The sequence below is a fragment of the Eurosta solidaginis genome, chromosome 2, assembly GCF_040869045.1.
Source record: "Eurosta solidaginis isolate ZX-2024a chromosome 2, ASM4086904v1, whole genome shotgun sequence".
Lineage (NCBI taxonomy): Eukaryota > Metazoa > Arthropoda > Insecta > Diptera > Tephritidae > Eurosta > Eurosta solidaginis.
In genome coordinates, this window is record NC_090320.1 from 5,302,740 (window position 1) to 5,327,413 (window position 24,674).

The 24,674-nt window shown below is 34.5% G+C and overlaps 3 protein-coding genes across 6 annotated transcripts in view; 2 read left to right on the forward strand and 1 right to left on the reverse strand.

Moving 5' to 3' along the window:
- Positions 1-13,251, forward strand: part of LOC137239172 (pickpocket protein 19-like) — a 229,355-nt gene extending 216,104 nt beyond the window's left edge. The window contains exon 8 of the mRNA XM_067764176.1: positions 13,199-13,251. Coding sequence (XP_067620277.1) covers positions 13,199-13,221 — 23 coding nt within the window. The 3' untranslated portion in view covers positions 13,222-13,251. The remainder of the gene's footprint in view (positions 1-13,198) is intronic.
- The window catches only part of DIP-epsilon (Dpr-interacting protein epsilon), a 585,790-nt gene continuing 561,738 nt past the window's right edge, over positions 623-24,674 (reverse strand). For all 4 annotated transcript variants that reach the window (XM_067764168.1, XM_067764167.1, XM_067764169.1 and 1 more), the window contains 3 exons: positions 17,347-17,489; positions 6,410-6,541; positions 623-4,128 (listed from right to left, as the gene is read on the reverse strand). In XM_067764168.1, coding sequence (XP_067620269.1) covers positions 3,671-4,128; positions 6,410-6,541; positions 17,347-17,489 — 733 coding nt within the window. In that variant the 3' untranslated portion in view covers positions 623-3,670. The remainder of the gene's footprint in view (positions 4,129-6,409; positions 6,542-17,346; positions 17,490-24,674) is intronic.
- LOC137239170 (neprilysin-4-like) lies at positions 21,382-24,385 on the forward strand. Its single transcript, XM_067764165.1, has one exon. It carries the CDS (start codon positions 21,756-21,758, stop codon positions 23,994-23,996), a length of 2,241 nt encoding a protein of 746 aa, XP_067620266.1. The 5' UTR covers positions 21,382-21,755; the 3' UTR covers positions 23,997-24,385.

A 24,674-nucleotide genomic window follows, 5' to 3' on the forward strand; every position in this document is an offset into this window, starting at 1 on the left:
ATAGATATACACCAATTGACAACTGATATCGAAGAGCCGATTAATCCACGTAGCGCCTTAACTGTTAACGATAGAACGTTGATCGAAATTGCGGATCAATCTTCATTGGGAAGATATATGAGTGCAAAAAAAAAAAAACCGTTGCATTTTGCTTTATTCAAGACATATTCACAAAAAGCAGTTGGTAGTCAGCGCAGATCGATCTTTCGATAAATCGCACGTAGATTTTGAACCGATATCGATAGAACCTTGAATCAAATTGTGATAGAACCTAAAAGTAATTGGCTATATAATGCGATAGAAGAGTTTCGGAAATCTTGCTTGGCTTAGGGTCTTTTCTGTACCGATAAATTCAGATTGTTGTATTGAAGGATTAATGACGGAACTTTGTATGGAATTGTATATTAATCTACAAGTAGGTAGCCATATCATACAAGAAAAAGCTAAGAAGATATGCCTAGGTCTAAAAGACAGTAATAGTGAGTAGTTCTTCCTAAACTCTGATCTCTTAAGTGAGAAAACCATTAAATGATATATATATATTTTGCTCACCATTTAATTTTTTTTGCGAAAATAAAGACCACGAAATTTTGTTTGTTTGTTAAAGTATTTATTTAAAATTTTATTTGTTTCAATATATTTTTTATACATATATTTATTAATATTAATAGGTAAGTATGCGCTTGTGTGTGATTTGATTTCATAAGCGCCAATGCTTAGTCAAATGTATTACATACTAATTTTAGCAATAGCTTACTAATCTAATTGCAATAAACATCTAAACATTAGTAACTGCTAAATATACTTATACCTACATAAGTAGCATTTTATTTTTAAGAATAGATATGATGCATGCACATACGTACATACGTACATATATATATGTATATAAATTTCATGTACTTATAAACTGAGCTTGGTTTTCTTATGCTTTGCTTAGTCTAAATGCTTACTTACGTCACAAATATTAATATTTAATTTATTTTTTTGTTATTTAGTAGTTTAGCTTGGTTTTTTTAGTTATGTTTTTTTATAATTTTTACTTTTTCCTATATGACAGGCGTAATTGTTTTATAATTTTTCATTATTTATATTAATTTTTAACAATTTAGAATATTGTATATTCTCAGCATTTTTTTTTTTCATGTTCCACTATTTTATATGCAACAAGCAAAGCCAAATATCTTCTTCAAATATTTATGCTTCAAAATGTGTATATGTAGTAATATGTAGCTTCGTCTTCATATATATAAGCTTGTAAGCGTGTTCGCATGTATTTGGTTTTCATAAATTTTACAATTTTAATATATATTACATATGTATATGTTTATGTATGTATGCCGGTATTTTGTTTCTTACTCCACGATAATGCAATTATAAAAATAATTTGGTAAAAGAACAGTTTATTTACAAATTAGCAGCGGTGAAGCAAAAGTTCGCTGTAAATTTTATCAATTATTCTTTTCATACCACAATCGGTGATGATGGCACATGGATTTCCCCATTTATCTCCTACAAGTTAGAATACATACAAAATACATTACTACAGCAAAAAACTATAAGAAATCAATGTTATGGCATGTTCCATGGTAGCGCTTTCGATTTCTTCTGCTGAGATTTTGGAGTCTCGAAATATTGCTAAAGCCCACGAGCTCCTCGAAATTCAATTTAGTCACTGCGGTAGCAATATTGTTTACTTTTTGGTTTTAGTGAAATTCTCGCGCGCATACCAGAAGATATCGTAAGCTCTATATAATACTCTCACTATTAAACTTCATGTCGAAAATATCGCAAGCCGTACGACTACTCTGTTCGCAGTCGGCATGTTGTAGGAAAGAGCACAGCGCAAATTGGAAGAGAAACTCGGCATAAAATCTCTTTAAGGTTATCGCGCCTTTCTGTTTTAAAATAATTTTGAGATTTTGCACTTACTGTTTGGTTAGGTCTTAAGTTTAAACCGAATAAAATTAAAAAACGCAGTAGTAGACTGAAATTTGAGTAAAAAGAAGTTTGAAAAATTACTCAAACTGATGAATGGCTTAAATTTTTGGCTCGTATTTTTAATCGTGTATTATTTGCTGTGAAAAATAATACATAGTGTATATATACATACATACATTAAAAAACAAATATCCTAAAAATTCTTGAAAGCGAAAAAAAGGATTAATTTTGCAACATATAAAGACCGTAATTTTCTCAAAAACAATATTGGTTTTTTCTTGAAAATGCAGATAATTTTATAAAGATTTAATTGTGCAACTGTAACGGCCGTGGATTTCTAGTCTAGAACTTGATAAAAACACTACAAGGTATAACCGTTTCTGACATGTTATACCCCGTAAGTGTTTTTATCTTGGTCTAGACTGAGCTAACTTATACACGTAAATATTGTGAGAAATATTTTATTTTATTTTTTTATACAAAAATAAGAAATTCTTACACATTACATTGAAAGGTTGCTAAATATACATTTTTTTTGTGAAAAGTTTTTTTTTTCATTTTAGGTTAGCGTTTTTTTCTTAGTGTATTTTTGTCTTTAATATGAATATTTTTTTTACAAAAGTAACATAATTCTTTCATGTTGTCTTAATATTTTTTAAATAATTGGCGTATGTTGTATTGTTTTTGGCAGTGAAAACTTAGTCAAAGATATTGAGAATTGTTTGCTATAAAATATAAATCCTACCAACAAAAATTTAAGTTGTGAATTTTGCTTTATTTTTAAAGCAAATCAACAATTAACTTGTTTGTATACAGTAAAAATATAAACAAATATAAAACAATAATAAAAGGATAAGGGATACTATCACCTCTAAGCCGATACTAAGCAGTAACTCGTATGCACATCAACAAATCAATCATTATGTCTACCCATATGTCCATGCGAGCAGCGGAGAGTAACGCACAAACACATGCATATATCTGAGATACTCCCAAAAGTATGCAATCATTTGTGCAAGTATCACTCACATATACATGCGCATGGGCTATGAGAGAAGCTATAAAATCGTGCATCTGTAGTTATAGCTGAGAAATTTATAGCTGATAACTAACTAGTAAATTCTAGAAATAGAAACGCCTAGAAATATGGCAACGAGGACACCAAACAATATAAAAAGCAGCAACACTTGAGGCACGACAATCAGTTTGATTTAAGCAAGCTATCAGTTGGAAAGTATAAGTGTTATTGTGAAGTACTTTAATAAAGCCATTTTGCATTATTGAATAGTGGAGTTATTTATTCAACAGTTTAGTGATTCGAATGTTAGTAGAAGGTTGCAAATAAGCGGAATTGCACGAAATTCGTAACAATATATGCTCAATAATACTTTATGCATAATACATAGTTATGTATTCATTCGAGGCTCTTATAAAGTAAATTACAAAAATAATCAATTGAAACCAATGTAGAGGACAACACTTAGTTATGGAAATGATAACAAAAATACTTAAGAGAGTAATGAAAATTAAATGGAATAATTATATAATTAATAATTTCATTTCCAATTTATATCATATAAATAATATTGCAACACAACAAAAAAAAAAAAAAATATAATAAAAAAGTATGCGGCATACGCATCCATATGCTCATTTGTGTGTGTGTTTATTTGTTTGTATGTTCAAGTTTGATTCTATGCGTTACATGTGAGGAGCATCAAATAAACTTTTACGCCTGTTTATATGCTATGAATTTGCTATGTGCACAATTTCGATTATGTGTTTGTGTATGCATGAGTGAGTTTTCAATTGTAAGCTCCTTTCGTATTGTTTTGTAACTTTTCGCACTTAATACTGGTACTACTGTAGTTGTAGTTGTTGTATGTATTGTATTCGTTGTTTTTGTTTTTATTGCTATAACCTTGTTTATTGCTGTTTGTTGTAGCCACGTCGTTAGCAGCATACCAACAAATGCAATTAGCATTGCATAATTACAACACATTCGTAGTATGTTATGTATGATGTTATTATTGTTGTAGCTCCCATATGAATGTTGCAACAATAATTGCGTTCTTGTTGTTGCTGCACTTTTATCGTTTGACCAGTCATACCCTTTTGAATTATCAACAGTTAGCTTTTGTTCGGATTTGTCAATCTCATTCAGATTCGATTGGTACTTGTTGCCCACTGAAATGGAAGATAAAGAAAGTTTACACATTTGGCGTTTACTATAGAGATTATAAATGGCAATGAATTTTCTTGTCTTTCTTTGTACATATATATGTATATATGTATTTATATCATACAGTGTGCAAAGTTGTGTGTAAATTTACTAGATATTATTTGTATTAGAAAAGGTGAAATGTTTTGATTCCTTTGACTATTTTACAATGTAAACACTGACTATTACATAAAATACTTGTCTTTAACAGATTAACCTTAAAATAACACGTTGAATTGTTTTCGAAAAACATATCAGCAACAGCTTTCAACAGTAAAAAAAAGGCTTGATTATCAAGTACTCATGAGATTCTATGTGTAAACATACAGGGGAACGTCTAAAAAATGAATGTTTTCAAATTATATACAGCAGGCCCAGAGCTTGAAGTTGAAGCGCAATAGCAGTAACTTTTCAAGAAAGAAATAATGTTGGGCTATTTTAGAAGAATTTCGTCGGCTTCTTTTCCGTATTAACCGATACCGACAAGTTATTGGTTTATTATCGGCTTACTATCGAAAGGCAATTATTCGTCGAGCAATCGGTTTGATATCGGCTCGTTGTCTTCGAGTCAGCATCTTACTATTGGTTAGTTTTATTAGTGTCTGTTTCATAACAATGAACCGTTGATAAAACATCAATAACGCGCCGTTAACAACTGGTAATTTTTCGATATAAAATCGGTAACTTTTTGATACCATATCAATAAAATTTTCGATTAATAATCGAAAAAGTTTGGATAACAAGTTGATATTTTATCGTTAGCAAATCCAAATCTTACGATAATGTTCACAACACGCCGATAAAGAATTGGTAGCACTCATATAACAAATCGATAACCTTTGGGGACGTATGGTCAACAGTCCGATAGATAATCGATCAAGTTTCGATAAAAAATCAGTAACTCGGCGACAGAAAATGGATAGCTGATCGATAACCATTGTAATTCATTGCAAGGTTATAACACTTCGTCAATAAATTGATAACTGACATATACCTTGTCAATAAAACAGCGATAAAAAAACCAATAACCCATCGATAAGAAGTGGATAACACGCACATATCCCATAACGAAGCAATTCGTTCATTCGCATTATATAACCTAGCCCGCGAAGAATTTGGGTTTTTATTTCCTGCACCATCTTCATATCTGCGTAAGGCTTATATATTTGGCTCATCATTACACCTTCTGTGATACTCGCTATGGACATTACGGACAGGAGTAAAAATATTTTGGTGAACTTCTCCATCGAATGCTGCGTGAGCCATCTCATCTTCTCTCGATACGGTTCGTTATTCTGAGTCATACATCAGGACAGGTATGATGAGCGACTTGTAGAGCGTGATTTTGGTTCGTCGAGAACTCATTTCAAAGTAGCATTTGTCGGAAGGAGTTGTTCACGGCTTGATTGACGTGGCTGCCAAGGCGAATATGCGATGATTCTTGAATGACAGAAAGTACTTCGTCTTGCACTATTTTATCGACAGATCCTCTGTTCTTTGCCTCTTTACCTTATCAAGAGAAGCCACAACTTTCCGAGCGTTTTTTAAGGTAAGTGATGTCAACATTAGCACACGCTAGTAGTTGTACGCTCTTATAAAAGATTGTAACATCACGGTTTAGGTCTGCTGCATTAGTTTAAAGAATTTGCAAGAAAGAAATACGCCTCGTTTGGTTTCGAATCTAGTTTGAACTCAGACATAACAGCACACTAGTAACTCCTTTTCACGCTGTCAAAGGCTGCTGTGAAGTCAACAGAAATTAATGAGTGTCGACTGTGTTATCGTAGGTCCTCTACAGGATTGCGAAGATATGGTCGATTAGGGCCAGGTCTGAAGCCGCATAGAGATATGAAACTTTAGTACGAAGATAAAAAAAATATACTTCGTTTTACAAAGTACGACATACTACTGCTTAGGTAGCTTAGGTAAGCCAGTTTGGTTGCTTTAGTGAAATTTTTAAAATTTATTTCATTTTCCTTTTTTTTTCTTTTGGAAGCCTGGGACTTTGAATGTGATAATTTAGTAGTTTTTTTGCGACTCCAAAACAACATCGAATTTACTAAGCACTCCATATTTGTCATACATTCGTTCTCTACTATTTCATCCAGTCACCCATCCAGAGCACGTTTTCACGTTTTTATTCATTTATTGCCCTATTGCTCCTTCGTGTTATTGCTTTATTGCTCTGTTGTACACAGAGACACACAAAGACACACACTTGTAGACATAGATTTATCAGCAACTTACATTTATCGATGACAATCATTGAATTGGTTGGCATAATGCCATAAATTGGCGTACTAAAAATATCCCATGCCGGCGCTATTGTGGTTCGACGTGTTGTGGTTGGCGGCGGCATTGTTGTTGGCGGACTGGACACTGAAAGAAAAATAAGGAAAATTTTAAAGCTTTAAACATGTGTAGCAAGTCATGAAAATTGGCAAATATGACCCGTCAAGCTAATAAATCGTCTAAGCCTCGCATATTCATATGGAAAGTTTTTTTATTTGCGATGCTTCCATAGTTACGAGGCATTCGCATGTTTGAGTGATTTGTCTTTAAAAAAATTTAAAAACTTGCATTTTTATTGACTAAAAGTAAAAAGTTTAGCAATAGCTTGTAAGACTAACTCCATTTCTTTCAAATAAAAATGCATGAAAACATTTGCAAATAACCGCAGCAGCAGCAAAAAATTGCCAGTGATTTTAAATTTGCGGTCAAATGAAATCCAATAATAATTAGCAGGATTTCGTGGAATTTGAAGGGATTTAAGCAGAAATCCCATTACAAAAATAAATCAACAAGTAAATGTAGGTATTTGCTTTTATCGTTTAGATAGCACTTTTGAACTGCGAAATAAAAATTTAAAAACACTTTACAAAAACTAAAATTAAAAAGGTTGAAAAAAAATTTTATAAAAACAAAATATATGTTCAGTGCAATATTTTTAAGCTGGTCACTTTGCTGTCTTTTTCTTTGCATGTATTTGTCACGGTATTAAAAGGTGAATTATTATTATTGCATCCTAGCATATTTTTAGGCATTTCGCAATAATGTTGTTTTGGTTTTTGACTAACGATTTAACTTTTTATTTTGGATCGCGCTGTTTTATTGGTATTTAATGCAGGGACGGAAAATAATAATTATTTATTTTTTCGGAGTCGAAAAAGTCCTGGTCAAAAAATTGTCCTAGGTGAAAATGTTTAAGTTCCCAGGTATCCCTATAGCAATATCATTTCGAATCATGCATCCTTTTTGTTTATCGAACTTTTCATAATAGTCCACATATAAAAGTAAAATCTAAAGAAACGGCTTATCCGAAACAAACAATTTTTTTTTAATTCGGATAAGCCGTTTCTTTGTTATCAAGCCGGACTTTTATTTTGGGCTTAAAAAATAAAGGCCGGATTTAAATTTTATTTCCGGACTTTTATTTTTAAAAGTCCGAGTTTAACTAGTTCTATCGGACTCAAAAAATAAAAATCTCAAATAATTTTTATCTTGATCCAAATATATTAAAAGTCCAAAATTAATAGTTTTGCAAGGAATTATTTTATAAAAGGAATAACAGTTTCGGCCCCTGATTTCATGTTATTTATTGCCGTTTTACCAAATTAATGCTGGCACATGGAATAAAAACGTGAAACAAAAAATTAATACTGGGAAAATAACCATGTAGGAAAATGAACCGAGGGAAACCCTGGAATGTGTTTGTATGACATGTGTATCAAATGAAAGGCATTAAAGAGTATTTTATGAGGGAGTGGGCCATAGTTCTATAGGTGGACGCCATTTAGGGATATCGCCATAAAGGTGGACCAGGGCTGACTCTAGAATAAGTTTGTACAATATGGGTATTAAATGAAAGGTGTTAATGAGTATTTTAAAAGGGAGTGGGCCTTAGTTCTATAGGTGGACCCCTTTTCGAGGTATCGCAATAAAGGTGGACCAGGGGTGACTCTAGACTTTGTTTGTACGATATTGGTATCAAATTAAAAGTATTAATGAGAGTTTTAAAAGGGAGTGGTGGTAGTTGTATATGTGAAGGCGTTTTCCAGATATCGACCAAAATGTGGATCAGGGGTGACCCAGAACATCATCTGTTGGATATTTATATATATATGTAATACCTGCCAAGATTTCAAGGGTTTTTTATTTTGCCCTGCAGAACTTTTTCATTTTCTTCTACTTAATATGATAGGTGTCACAACCATTTTACAAAGTTTTTTCTAAAGTTATATTTGGCGTCAATAAACCAATCCAATTACCATGCTTCATCCCTTTTTTCGTATTTGGTATAGAATTATGGCACTTTTTTCATTTTTCGTAATTTTCGATATCGAAAAAGTGGGCGTGCTCATAGTCGGATTTCGGCCATTTTTTACACCAATACAAAGTGAGTTCAGATAAGTACGTGAACTGAGTTTAGTAAAGATATAACGGCCGAGCGGAAGGACAGACGGACGACTGTATATAAAAACTGGGCGTGGCTTCAACCGACTTCGCCTATTTTCACAGAAAACAGTTAACGTCATAAAATCTATGCCCCTACCAAATTTCAAACGGATTGGTAAATTTTTGTTCGACTTATGGCATTAAAAGTATCCTAGACAAATTAAATGAAAAAGGGCTGAGCGACGCCCATTTTGAAATTTTCTTTTATTTTTGTATTTTGTTGCACCATATTATTACTGGAGTTGAATGTTGACATAATTTACTTATGTATATACTCTAAAGATATTAAATTTTTTGTTAAAATTTTACTTTAAAAAACAAATTTTTTTTAAAGTGGGCGTGGTCCTTCTCCGATTTTGCTAATTTTTATTAAGTGTACATACAGTAATATGAGTAAAGTTCCTGCCAAATTTCATCATGATATTTTCAACGACTGCCAAATTACAGCTTGCAAAAGTTTTAAATTACCTTCTTTTAAAAGTGGGCGGTGCCACGCCCATTGTCCCAAATTGTACTGATTTTCTATTCTGCGTCATCAGTTCAACTCACCTACCAAGTTTCATCTCTTTATCCTTCTTTGGTAATGAATTATTGAACTTTTTCGGTTTTTCGAAATTTTCGATATCGAAAAAGTGGGCGTGGTTATAGTCCGATATCGTTCATTTTAAATAGCGATCTGAGATGAGTGCCCAGAAACCTACACACCAAATTTCATCCAGATAACTCAAAAGTTACTCAAGTTATCGTGTTAAGGGACGGACGGACGGACATGGCTCAATCAAATTTTTTTTCTATCCTGATGATTTTGATATATGGAAGTCTATATCTATCTTGATTTCTTTATACCTGTACAACCAACCGTTATCCAATCAAACTTAATATACTCTGTGAGCTCTGCTCAACTGAGTATAAAAAATACATACATTTTTCCACACTTACTGGAAAGTTCGGGTCACAGATATGAGCCGAAAAAAAGATTAAAAGCAGATAGTTAATCGAGAGTAGCATTGAGACTAAATCACAATCTTAAACACAGACAGTTAAGCGAGTGGTAAAAGGCATTTGCATTCAAAAACTAAGTGAGTTCAAAGCCCAGTACCCGAAAATGATCTGAAGAAGGGTCCCGGAACATGTAATAAAATATCGTTGCATTTGAAAAAAGTTTGGGGCTTTATCTGAAATTTTCCCACAAAAAATTTACTTTATACAAAAATTTTGGGCACCACCCTCTGTACAGGAAGTTGGCATGCACAAATACGCCCAATTCTTACATTTTTCGCAAAAGCCGATAAATTTAAAAAAATATAAAAATTGAAAAAAAATGTCTATTCTCAGCAGCTTTTCAATATTCTGTGGTTCCTGATAATGGGAAAAATGTTCTGGTGGATAACTGATGCATATTGGAACGATTTCCCGTCTTCTCCTGTCAAATTTGGTTTGGAGATAAATCGGTTTCGGAATTGTGTCATCTTCAGTGTCATTTTACTTCCTTTATATATATAGGTCGGTTGAATGTTTGTCCGCTTTTCATACAAATCTTGCAATCGATTCTTAAGTAACTTCTCATTGAGCTACAAACATGAAACTTTACGCATATGTTAGAACACCGTGACAATGCAACAAAAGGAAAAACTCCGTTAGGTGGCGCACTTATCGAAATAATTAGATAAGAATTTGAAAGTTTTCAAACCAGCGTTTAAGTAACTTCTCGATGAAGTAGAGACTTGAAATTTCAGACTTAATTCAGAGGTCGATGACAGCCGATGACACGATACAAAAAGATTCGCTAGGGTGCACACGGGATGAGATATTTAGAAAAATGGTACGAAACGGAGGAAATTTTGGGATTGATTTTTATGTAAGTTCTCATTGAGCTACAATTGTAAAACTTCACAGATATGATAAAATGCGGAGAAAATTTAAGAAAAGGAGAAAAAATTCCGTTGGGTGGCACACGGATTGAAATATTTAGATAAGACTTTGGAAATTTGGTGTTTTGAGATCGATTTTGAAATAACTTCTCATTGATCTAAAAACTAGAAACATCAGAGACAGGTTAAGACACCGTGACAAAGGAACAAAAGGGGAAACAAATTCCTTTAGGTGGCACACGGATCGAAAAATGTCTCCTTATATAAAGACATATTCTTGCTAAACTTTGATTTTTAAATTTTGACATAGAAATTGCAAAAATATTTATGAGAAGTAAAAATATAAAGGTGGAGCGCAATTGATTGACTAATAATATCTCCTTTCCTACCAACTTTCCAATCCAAGTAATGTGCGCTCCACTTTTATATTTTAACTTCTCGTAAATATTTTTGCAATTTCTATGTCAAAATTTAAAAATCAAAGTTTAGCAAGAATATGTCATTATATAAGGAGAAGAATAAATTTGATTCAATAAAAAATAAAATATTTTGAAGCCTATTCCAAGTCTCCAGTATCAATTATCATTTGAGAAGTAGCAAAATAATTTATGACGCAAATTATATTAGCCTTTTTAACGAAGAATGTTATACTTAGCAACAACATTAGTTTACTTACTTACTTACTTAATTGGCGCTTAACCGTCTAAACGGTTATGGCCGTCCAACAAGGCGCGCCAGTCGCTCCTTCGCTCCGCCAACCGGCGCCAATTGGTCACACCAAGGGAGTTTAAATCGTTTTCCACCTGGTCCTTCCAACGGAGTGGGGGCCGCCCTCTACCTCTGCTTCCATAGGCGGGTTCCGATAGAAACACTTTCTTGGCCGGAGCATCATCTTTCATTCGCATAACATGGCCTAGCCAGCGCAGCCGCTGCGTTTTAATTCGCTGGACTATGTTGATGTCTGCGTATAGCTCGTACAGCTCATCATTAAATCTTCTTCGGTACTCGCCATCGCCAACGCGTAGAGGTCCATAAATCTTTCGAAGAACTTTTCTCTCGAACACTCCCAAAGCCGCTTCATCTGCTGTTGTCATGGTCCATGCTTCTGCCCCATATAGCAGGACGGGTACGATAAGTGACAACATTAGTTTAGTTATATCATATACTTGATGCTATTAGCTGCAGCGGTCATTTGCTCATTTTAATACATTTAAGTTTTCGCGGAATCCATATTGTATGGGATATACAATACTGTGGCTTTTATATCTTCTTTTCTATTATAAAAGCTTCATATCAGAAAGATAGAATTCGTTCACGTGTGCAAAAATTCTAGCACAACTGTGCCATTGAAATTTATTTATAACTACATACATACAGACATGAACAAAAGGGTTTGTGTGAGAGAGATTTTATTTCCCTTTGTCTGCGGAATTACAAATTGACTGAGCTTTCTCCCTTGTGTGCCATTTCGCCAATTGCTGGACCGCTTAACACTGATTTTATGTTTGATTTTTACTGTTTAGATATAAAATTTGCTATTTAAATGTGATTTAAGGAAATTCGAACCAATTGCAGTCTAGAAGGGTGTCTAGTAGATGGACCATTATGTGTGTATATATGTAATATAATTGTGTGGGCAATAATGTAATATGATTGTACTAGCCTCATTTATAGACAAATTATATGTGTAGAATGAATCTCCTTTTTTGTTTGTTTGTGTTATTATACTTTATCTTATAACTTTAAAAGAGCAATTCTTGTTTGTTTGTATAGCCGAACGATCTCGGGAACGGCTCAACCGATTTAATTGAAATTTGGAACAGATATAATGTATCACCTTCTAAAACTTTCTACCTAGGTGTAGCCACTCAGAATGTTTCACAAGGTTGACACCTATTCGAAGTTAAAAACAAATTTCATGAGATATGCCGAAATGGGTATCAAATGAAAGGTATTTCACTCAATAGGGACATTTTTGAGTAGGGTTGCCATTAAGGGTTGGGGTAGTTAGACTAAATAGTACTCTACTTACTCATATTCTACAGTAGTTTAACAATAGGTACATCAGTTTAAATAGATATATGTATATATATATATATATAAACGAGGAAATTTGTAATTTTAGAATTAGATATTAAAGCTTTAAAGGAGAACATTAAAGTTAAAAATCTTCGTAAAAAAATCTTACACATGATTCGACTTAATTTTCTTATTTTCACACACGCTAGTAAAATTGAAATGCAATATCCAGGCATCGTGGCAAATTCTACCAAAATATATTTAAATGCATATTTTTGGCAAATATGAAATGAATAATTGCAATTTCTCACAGATTACTATTAGAAAGATTTCTCAACATAGCCAAAATATATCTCACCATGGTAATTTGCTACCATTGAACACTAAGGCATATGTTCAATTTGAAAACGACATCTAACCATTTAACTACTTACCAACAGATGGCGCTTAGAGAAGTTAGTTGTCATTTAATTAAACTAACTCATTGTTGTCGTTCGTGAAATTTACAAGTTTTTGGAATGTAATACAATTGTAAGACTTTGATAGTGTAAAACTAAAAAATTGTTTGGAATCAATAATTCGGCGCATGAAGATGCTCGACCTAAATAACTTAGTTCTCGATTTCACTAATTGTCATAACAATCCCTTATACAATAGTCTGGAATTACCCGTTTGAAATTTTTCATTCCAGGTCATTTTGCGGTTAGTGCTTGATATGTTTTTGAAATCTATTTTTAAGGAAGTCAAATATTGGTAAGTAAAAATATATAATAAGTATATGTACATATAAAAAAAGTAGAGTTTGATTATTGATGACATGTAGAACAAAGTATGTTATGCGGCTTACTCGAAGATTGCCGAGCAAAGCTCGGTCGCACAGATACTTTAATCTTATAGCCGTAGATAAAATATTGATTTTGGAAGTAATAACTTTAACTCTTTACGAAAAGATAAATACTAATCGGCACAGTCAGTTAATGTTGCCTTACTCTCATTCTTTAGGGAAAGTCAGCTACATACTGATGTCTTATTAAGGTCTCTATGGAAATACTACATATACATTTTCTAATGTTAAGAAGGGTTTGAAGAAGAGCATACTATTCCTACTAGAATTTCTCGCTTATATTTGAGAAGTAGAACTCTATATCATACTGACAATGCAACGATTAAATTGAGCCGTACGAGTATTTAGAGAGTCGAGGATCTCGCGAGAAGCTGATACTCGCTACAATTTAATCTCGAACAAATTCGAGAAATCGTATGCTTGAGTTTGACCAGTAGAAATCTCGTGAGCACATTCGAGTGTAAATAAGTTGCTCTAACATTTGTATCGCTCAAAATGTGGCGTTGAACCCGAATGTATTATATATTTAGCTTATACCTTGACACCATGAAGATTTCTGTAGGAAATATTAATTCATTTCATAACAGAAGTTGAGGTAAAATAAGTTTATCTCTTACATTTCTTATGGTGCTTGGCGTTCCCATATTTTTAAAATACAAACACTTCTCACTCTACGACAAAAAAATATCCATCGAAACGATGGAAACTTTATTCAGGGCCTGAGATAGAACGGCTTTGTATATACATTTTAAGAGTGCATGTAAATCTTTATATAGATTATTTCGTTGAAGGCTCTTTGTCAGTTTTCCTCACCGGAAAAGTATGAAGATTTTTTCAAAACAGACGACTAGATTTAGCTGGCACCTTTAGGTTACTGCCGCTGACTTTTTGATTCAACGCTTGATTCAACGACAATGATTACATGAGCGGATATATAATACTTAAAGCTTTACAAGCTTTTGGGGACAAGAAATATCTGTTAATAAATAGTCTGTATTCGTCGTAACAGCTGTGTAGAAAATGTTGAATGTTACAACTTAGATAAGATAATGAAGTGATTCATAAATTGATTACCTGAGAAGTGGTGAGCTACCAGTTTATTTTTTTGCATTTATCAGGCGGTGAGAAGTAACCGCATTCTTTTGCGAAAAAATTATCTAATTCAACACAAATTTTGCATACAAATCTGTGATTCGAAAGGCATTTTTACCTGTGCCGATGTTTTCAAAAAGTTCTAAGCTACTCTCAGCTATAAAAGCTTTATTATTATAAGCTTTATCAAGGTAATTTTTTTAATATCAAAGTTTTTCTAATGCGTTTAAGTATCAAGTAAAAAATCTTTGCATATTCAAAAAAAGAATTTCATTACCACCTACACTATCTTCCAATAAAACTCCACAAAATCCTTTTGCTGACAGAAATGTAAAAAGCTTAAACTGAAGTTTAACTGAGAAATGCATAAAGAAAAGGCGACAGAACAAAGCAACAGGAATATGCTTAAAGGAAAGCACAAACAAAATTTATGACAAAATGGAACTGCAGGCCAAAAGGATTTAGGTTTTAGAGTGCATTGGTTGCTTTTCGCTTTTTATTCTCACACTTTTACAACTTAACATCACACCATTGACTACAACTGGATAAATTTAATAGCAATCCTAGGATATTCACAGATTCCAGGCATTTCAGCAAGTATAAGTGATGTGAAATATGCTCAACACTAAAGTAAGAATAACCAAAAACCTGTTGAATCTGAACGATTTGGTGGTGCGAGCTCAAATATGCAAACGAAACTACATTAAGTAGGTACTACATATCTGTGACAATTTGAAAAAAAACAACCTATGTCGAGTAAGGATAAAAGTGATATTGTGGCTTCAGAACAGAAATCCGTTACAGATCTCCCTGCGTTATTTACTCATAGCTCTAGCGCCAAATGGCTGATACAAAATATAGGAAGTTACAACGGTGAATTGCGGATAGCTTTTCAGACATAGGTCTATGTATAGCCATTATCCTAACTCGATATAGGTTGTTTTTTGAATTACCACAGATACATACATACATATCTGCTTAAAAGCAAGTAATGCAAAAACAAGATTTATTACAAGTTCTCAATGAACTGCAATGAATGAAAGTGAATGATTGGAATGTTTATAATAAAATAAATAAAACGTCACAAGCCAATGTGGCAGCATCAACCCAAAAAGGATGGAGGAAATGATAGAAAAAATGGTAGAATTTGAAAAGAGTTACAAAGTATGGAATGAGGAAGGTCCGAAGAAAATTAAAAACTTTTTAATATCATTAACTTCTGTAGTGATAGTGGAGCATTGAAAAACACAAATTTTTAAAAGCAGTGGAACATTTTTTATAACATTTTTTATTATCACTAAAAATTTTGTGCGCTGGAGCCAATAAAGCTCCATTATTCCTTTTAGGCCAGAGCTTAGCTCAAAGTTAATTTAAATAATGTTTCAAAAATATATGAGTTTAGCACTTCATGTAAGCTTTACTTTGAGTTTAAAAGTTAATTTGCCATTCTGCAAGTGGACCTTAATGGTCAAAAGCTAAAATAAGAAATTTAAAAAGCGACATATAAATTATTTTTTAATTTGTACGAGTAGTGTAATGTTTTTCTGAGTAGGTAGTTACGGTCGCCATTTTGAAAATTAACTTTTTACAGAGAGCAAGCACGTTATAATGGTCTAAAAAATATATGTGTGTTAAACGTGGTTTTGAAAATGTGGTATAGAGTTAGGTTCTTGCGCTTATGACTACGTGACAATGAAATTTCTCATATTAATGAGTTTTGATGCAATCGCGAACATCGTCATAATAGCGCAAGATGTTGCATTTGTAATTATAACAGAACTTCAGACTTTGCAGTTGAAACTTATTTAGGTTTGCCCCTTCACTAAAAAAGTATTTCGTGAGGCACTGTTACAAACGATCTCACTATACAAGAAAAATAAAATCAATAAATATAATTGCGTTTGAATAGACTGAAATCACTCATAGCCAAAACGCATGTCAAGTTTTTCTTCTCATGTTTTGCTTGCAACAAAAGTTGAGAGTTGGCTACTTTTGTACGTCAGATGGTACTGGTTGTCGCCCTCCATGCAAATACATGTGATCTACCGTTCTGTTAGTGTACGATGCTGCATCAGAAATCTTATGTGGCGGTGCATTTACTTACGGTGCTTTCATATTGGATTCGGGATGCTACAGTGGATGCTTAGCATGGTTGCTCAGCCAAGCCGCAACTCAAAGGAAGTACGATGCAGGGTGTTTTCATTAAGAATATTCCAACAAGAACGTGCCTTTGGAAATGTGTTCATGTATTGAGGTTTGCTTAATAATGGGCCTAAATCATAAGTAGGAAGTGTGATTTAACACTGCGATTAAAGTTAGCCTCAATTTAGTTTTGAAACTTTTGGGCACTTACATATTTGACTGTTTTTTTTTATAATTGATGATAAAAAAATAGTTCGGGTTTAAAAATTAAAACCGGTTTTGGGGCAAATTTTTGACAGTGAACGACCTACATGTTATAATTACAAATACAGGAAAACTAAGAAGAAGTTCCAGAAAAATTACCGCCCCAGAGCTACAAATTTCGTATTTCATTCTGCTTTGGTTACAAAAGCGGTAGTTAAAAGGCGCTCCGAATTATCGATAACAGAAAATATACCGCTTAAAACGTGTAAAAAATGGATTACTGACAACAAAGCCGAAATAATACATAGCACACAATCGCATCGCACATCAGCAAGGAGATAATACAAAAATCTTAAATATCGACGTTATGAGTACCTTCAAACTTCCAGATTTAATACCTACCAAACTCAATTTACAAACACCTACTCCAATCAGAGAGAAAATGCATTGTAAAAATTAAAAATTTGATCGGTGCATATGGGAGATGCAGTCAGTATTTCGCGTTTTCTGAACATTACGATTTTTTACAGTTCCTAAAATTTTTATTATTTACTTACTGTACAATTTTATCGTGCCATCCATTTCTCCGCGTGGATTTTTAGCCACACATTTATAGCTACCATAATCACTTTTCTGAACATTTGTTATATACAATCGCATAGTTGCTTTATAAGAAGGATTCCCGGGTAGTGTTTCCGTTCTAAAAGTAGAAAAGAAAGTAATATAGTTTTCAGTTAAAAAAGCTCAAAGATTAACGAAGTATGGGCTTGGAAATGAAACTTATTTGATTTTCAGTTATTTTGTAGTGCTTTTGCGCAACAATTCTCTGCATGCATTAAAATTTGGCTCAAGGCTGAAAAATTTAAAAATATTTTAATAATGACACTGTTACACAGTCCGAAAGGGAAAGTACTATTCTCAGCTTAAGAGGAGTTTAAACTCGCACTGAAAAACCCGACATTATTAAGTCTATTTGTATATTTCAAGTTCGTACTCTCTGAAAGGTATAACCTTCTAACAGTATTGTGTTACAGAACAATCAATTTTATTAAATTTTACAAGACGAATTTCTTTAGTTTTTATGCACAGTACCGCCTAAGTTATTTAAACTATGTACACTTGCAACGCATTTTTCATCCGATATTTTTTTAAAGAAAATTTCAAATTTTTGCATCTAAGCTTTTTGCTTACACTCATCACATAACAGAGAACGTGACGACAATATGTTTAGGCCTTGGCAAACTTGCCATAGTCCTAACGTTTCAGTCAATACCATATTTTTACTTTGCCGTATTTATTTACATCGATTATAGGTGCCTTAACCTTAAAAAAAAATGTATTATAACTTATTACAATTTGTGTATAGTCACTCAGTCAAAACGAAAAATAGAGTCCGGAAAAGTGAATAATTACACCAACTCACAAATTTCTAGGATTAAGATATGGCGGAAAACCAAAAACTAATTTGTTTTCTATGGTATGATTATGACTAAAGCGTTACGGTATGCGCAAACCACAAATTACATGGATGGTTGGATCGATTATTTTATAAGATAAGGAAAGTTTGACAAGGACCTTTACTGAAGAAAAAATAGCCTTTAACATATTTTCTTACACATTTTGACGGCAGTTCACATGTAACTTAACCAAGAAGAGTAGATAAGCAAAAGTAGTCAAATAACAAGATACACTTCAAAAGGTTAGATAGGTAAAAAATTTGATATGAATGCTATTCATTGCTCCCGCACTGTATTGGGAATTTGGCTGTTCAGATTATCGATACATCACTGTATATATATAGAGATGTATACTAGTAACTATGCAAACATATGTGTGTATATGAATGTTGCCTATTATATACTCTATTGTCATCTTTTAATGTGATAAGAATTTGTTTTAATTGGTCTCAAGGTCAAGGTGATAAGGAACATCATGTTTGTAAAAAAAATTGAAAACCCTGCAGGGAGTACCACAACAAGTGACTAAGCCTTTAATTATGAACTAAGGTAATCTAAATTGCTTCTAATGAATTCTAAAGTGTGGCTCAATGGTAATATTAAAAAAAAGTGAAAAACTTAGTTGGTTAAAGAAATACAGTTCACTAAGTATTACAAATAATTTTTAAGGCTGTATAAAAATTCCGGACTAAAATTTTGGATTTCATTTAAAGTTTTATTTTTTATGGGCGTTTTTTTCTAAAGCCTTAAAATTTGATCTGCATGCTTAGAAAAAAAATGTAAGCAGCTTGCTTAGTTTGTTTTTGTTTTCCAATTGAATTTTTTTTTTCTAAGCGAGCAGAAAGAATGTTGAAGCTTGAAAAAAACGTCTTGTTTCATTTTGTTGAATAAAGTTTTGGAAAAAACCACTTCTGCAGTCCGAAGGCAACCGTTTTGATCACTTTCTTAAAAAAACAGCATTAGATATTTGCTTTAAATAAAATTTGTTAAGTCTAGATCCTCCAAGTATGCTTACAGTTCTCTCGCTTAGATGTAGATATTTTTCCAACAGGATACACTAAGAATGTGTGTATATTAGGGTGGCCCTTACAAAAAAATTAACGGTTTTTCAGTGTCAACCTTTCAAAATGCAGTAGTCAAAGATCAGACTCAGCTGAATGTATCTAATCTGGATCAATGTTTGCATTTGATATCCATCTTGGCATAATCGATTTTTGATATTAAATATAACTGAGTGAGTGAGTCCTCATTCAATATCTCTCCAATCCGGCAGAGGTGAGAGTGGGTGTAATCATTAATCTGATTCTAAGGACCGCCTTAATGTACATACATACATTACGATGAGCTGAGTTTCTCTACGTATAAAGCTAGCTTTAGGGTCCTGTATATTTTTTGTACGTTTGAAATATGGGCAAGTATTCTCTCTTATTTCACTTACACCCATATGCCGGCTCTGAGCGACTGACAATTGTTATAATGTTTCAATGAAAACAAAACTATAACAATTATCAGTCACCGAGCCTTACAGAATTATCACATACCTACAAATAAAAGTACCCGTATGACGCAGAATATTTTCTAAATAATTTCCTGACTTGAAACTATTTGTGTGACTTGGTTTAGTGACATACTGCCAATGATATATATCATGGAAAAACTACTCTACGATGAAGAATGTCGCGTTGCAACCGAAATAACGGACGCTAACTACAATGATACGTTAAAATCGGACGCAAAAAGAAGCGTGTGTGAACGCTGCCGATAGCTGAAAACAAAAAGCAAATGCTTTTAAAGGAAGATAAAAGCCGATTTAGAAAAGCTTGAGCTGCTGACCACCAAGGATGATAACGTTCGCAAAATTTTACCAAAAATCTCGGCGACAGACGCAAGGTTTTAAGTCCGGAACCAACTCCTCTAGGAGCAAAAATGGCGACCTTGTAACCTATGCCGAGATAGTACTTAGACTATGGGCCCGAGCTAACAATCGATTTTGGGGGACTTAATTTTCGAAAGCTAAGAATGACTCTTGCCAATAAATGATACTTTGGACTAGGTGGGCAATTGAAAAGTAAAGTCCTCTCTCGGCAAACGAAAATCATGGACCATGACAACAGCAGATGAAGCGGCTCTGGGAGTGTTCGAGAGAAAAGTTCTTCGAAAGATTTGTGGACCTCTTCGCGTTGGCGATGTCGAGTACCGAAGAAGATTTAACGATGAGCTGTACGAGCTTAACGCAGACATCAAAATAGTACAGCGGATTAAAATGCAGTGGCTGCGCTGACTAGGTCATGTTATGCGAATGCAAGTTGATGCTCCGGCGAAAAAAGTGCCTCTATCGAAACCCACCTATGGAATCAGAGATAGAGGGCGGCCCCCACTCCGTTGGAAGGATCAGGTGGAAAACGATTTAAACTCCCTTGGTGTGACCAATTGGCGCAGGTTGGCAGAGACAAGGAGCGACTGGCGCGCATTGTTGGACGACAATAACCATTTTAACGGTTAAGCGCCAATTAAGCAAGTAAGTAAGACATTTTCGAAAACCCGATTAGGGGGAAGTCAGTATAGCTATAATCAGATTAAAACCCTGCGGAGATATTCAAACAAGGCGGCGAGGAAGTGGTAAGGTACATGCGTCAGCCTTTCTGAAAAATATGGTCGGACGAGTGCACGCTTGATTATTGGAAACTAAATGTTTTTTGCTTAGTGACTAACTGGCGTATGCCAACTATATCAGTATCATCAGCCTGAGCTGTGCTTACACCAAACTAAAAAAATAAGATAAGAAAATAGATTTGATGGTAAAAAAGGACGAAGCGAAGTATCTGCTGTCATAAAGCAAAGACTCAGCGCATTCGCGCTTAGCAACCACGGCTTTCTTTGTGGGAGCCGCCCAAGCAAACAGAGGAAGAAGGTGGCCCCCTTATCACTGGTAGGACCTGGTGAAAGCTTCAATTAAGTAATTAGGTATGGCGATCTGTTCCTTTTTTTAAACAGTCTAATGTTCCTTTATATGTATTACTATATTGCCTATAAGCATTGAAACTTGAAAAATGGAACAAATACGAATATCCGAACAACAAAGGAATACATTTTTGCACAAATAAAATAATAAAATGAGCAATAAACAAAATAAATGAAAACTAAACGAAACAACAATGACACTGACCGGCGAAATTAGCGCACGATTGATGCGATGTCGTTTATTTGCTAATAATGTCGTATGTAGTGGCCCAAATTGGACTCGAAAACGGGCATTATTAGTCGAGCGTTACGAGTGCTTGAAAGCTAAGCGGCGCGAGGATTAGTATTTTAGTATTTGGAAAATAAAATAAAACGAATCATTAAACAATTCATAAATTTCGTTATATTTTTTAACCCATTTTGGCAAAAAGTTGAACGAACTCTGGCAAATTTATTTTTATTTTTTTTTTGTCTAAAGGTATTTGAGTGCCAGACGTTTACGTGCGTGCGTGCGTGAGTGAGTGTGTTACCTTTATTGTGTGTGCAAAATGCTTAAATTGAGCATAATTTGCACATTGTTCGCATCCATTATTTGGCGTACTACACCAACAAATTGTAGTCGACCGTCCGGTCATGGAGGCAATGTAAATCAAATTTTGGCAACGAATATACAAAACTACATGGACACAACGGCGCGACCATGCGAAAATTTTTATCAGTACGCTTGTGGACATTGGCCGCAACAGCACATCGAGCAATTGGATTTTGGCGATACGCTTGGCTTGTTAGATTACGAGCTTAACCGCAAGCTAGAACATTTACTGCGGCGCCATGCGAATGCCAGTACCATCAATGCGGTTAGCACTACAACTGCTGACACGAACACTCAAACAACACACAACGATATTTCAACCGATGTCGTCTCCAATTTGGTCAAAGCTGCCGCTAATACAGCATTGTTGGAAGGACCATATGCTATGGTGGGTGACCTAGTTGTTGAGCCGCAACCCTCCGCGTCAAGCACAACAGCTGCCACTAGCACAGCCTCATCGTACACGTCCGAGGATGCATTGGGTGAGCCGTTAATTTACGAAAAAGCACGCATATACTATCGCTCTTGCAAGAAGGTGAAACCATATAATCTCAAGAAGTATTTGCAACTCATACAACCGGGCTTTGGTGCACATTGGTGTATTATGGCACGAAATGGTGGCAAAAAATGGCATGCAGAACAATTTGATTGGTTAAAGGCGCTTGCCAAGTTGCGTTTGTATGGACTGAATGGCGTGCTACTCAAGGAGGAAGTGTTACCGCGCTGGGATGAGTCGAATAGCAATAGTATTTACCTGGATAAACCGAATTTGGCTGAAACAGAGCCAACAGAGGAGGGTGTCATGATCGAGCTTTTGCTGGATATTGGCCAAACAAAACGTGCGGCTAACGAGGTGGCACGTGAGTTGAACACATTTTCATTTGGCTTGCACAAATTACAAGAAATTGAAGATGAGGAGGGCGCAAAGGAGATGCAGCTTGGTTATTTGCAAGAGTATATGCCAGAAATTAATTGGCTTGAGTTCTTGACACAGCTAAAGGGCGCCTCCACCACTCCTGCCACCACAGTTATCATACAAAATATTCCTTATATGCGCGCCTTAGTGCGCCTACTTGCTGACACTCCCAAAGAGACACAATGCAATTATATTATGCTGAAACTTTTACTTTACCTCAAACAACGCGGTCCAGCAGAGATATCAAAGCATGAATGCATATCGAGTTTGCGGCGCGCCATGCCGCTGGCTATGAGCTATATAATTGGGCGCCATTATTATAAGGACGCAGCACAAAACGATGAAAATGTGCAGGAAATTTTTGCGCACCTACAGCAGAAATTCTATGAAATCGTTAGCGATAATCGCCTGCAGCTGCAGCGTCCTATTGTAGACACGCTGTTGCAGAAAATTTCTAGCATGCGTTTGCAGGTAGGCAACTCACTACGCAACGTGACGCCGGAGTATTACGATGATTACTATGAACGCGTCGAACTTGATCCAAATAATTTTTATGTAAATCAATTGAGTCTGCTGCGTTTGGCTGTAGAAAGGAGTCATGAAAGTTTGGAACATATGGTCGCTAGCAATTTTAGCATGCCAGAAAATGAAACTTATGTGCTGATGAATTGGATCGGTAGTTCGTCGTCACCATTCTATGTGAAGCCGAAAAATATGATTATTGTACCCTACAGCTACCTACAAATGCCAATCTATCACCGTGGCTTGCGTGATATTTTCAAATACTCTGTGCTGGGATTTAGCATCGCACACGAATTGCTGCATGGTTTTGACTCATCAGGTATAGACTATGACAGCGCTGGCAACATCATGGGCCCCAGTGAAGAGATCGCAGCGAATCAACGTTTCATACATGGCCTACGTTGTATGCAAAATGAGCTGGCTACTGGCTCACGTAGCCTCAATGAAAAGTTGGCCGACTATGAGGGCTTTCGCCTTGCCTATGAGACCTATTTCAATGGAAATGTGACACATCGAACTGGTGGCGTTTTAAACAAACTGCTGCCCCAATTCAGCGACAAACAACTTTTCTTTATAAATTTTGCGCAATTCTTTTGCAGCAAAGTGCAGCGCAGTCTTAGGAAGACGGCATATTTAGAGCATGCGATCGATGAGTTGCGCGTACTGCAAACGCTGGCGAATTTCGAGGAGTTTTCGAGTGAGTTTAGTTGCGAACGACGAGCGAAAATGCAATCCAAACATCGCTGTAAATTGTGGTAAAGCGGAGAGAAGAGTTTAGCAAAAAATAAAAATTTGAGTGAAATTATTAGGGTTCGTACAAGGCAAATTTTAGCATAATTAATGTAATATTTTATTGAAAAATATTAACAACAAAGTGATAAAGCATTGCACTATCTAAGTTATGTAGTGAAAATGTTAAATATAGTGTAGATTATTTAATTATATTTAAATAGTTTTTTTTTGTGTTCAGAAAGTTGTGCATTACGCAGATTAGCAAAACATTTGTATTTCAATGCAAAACGTATTATGGACATGTAAGGTCTTTTAAACTTAGTGCAAACTGATATTACGGAATTTAGCCTATATAATAAATAGGCAATAAACAATATTGTTTAATCTTATAAATAAAAAAAAAAAACAAACAAAAACAATGGATTGGTGTTTTTATTTTGCTTTCTGAATTTGGGCTTTCTAAATTCTTTAAATTTGGTGAACTGGTCTAAACATAACATTGAAAAAATTATAACGATGAACATAAGCTAATAATCGTTTCGGATGTATATGTATGGGGCATTCCATGCCAATTCATTCTGCCGCCTGATTATCATCATTACATCGCAAACTTCCGTAGCATATTATTTACAGTACACTAACAAAACACAAAGCTATGCATTTGCTACGTCAGTGCAAAAACGCAACATCAAAGAATTTAGTTTG

What these genes read in the sequence shown, in the direction of transcription:
- LOC137239170 (XM_067764165.1), top strand. Translation starts at nt 21,756, where the DNA reads ATGCTTAAATTGAGCATAATTTGCACATTGTTCGCATCCATTATTTGG.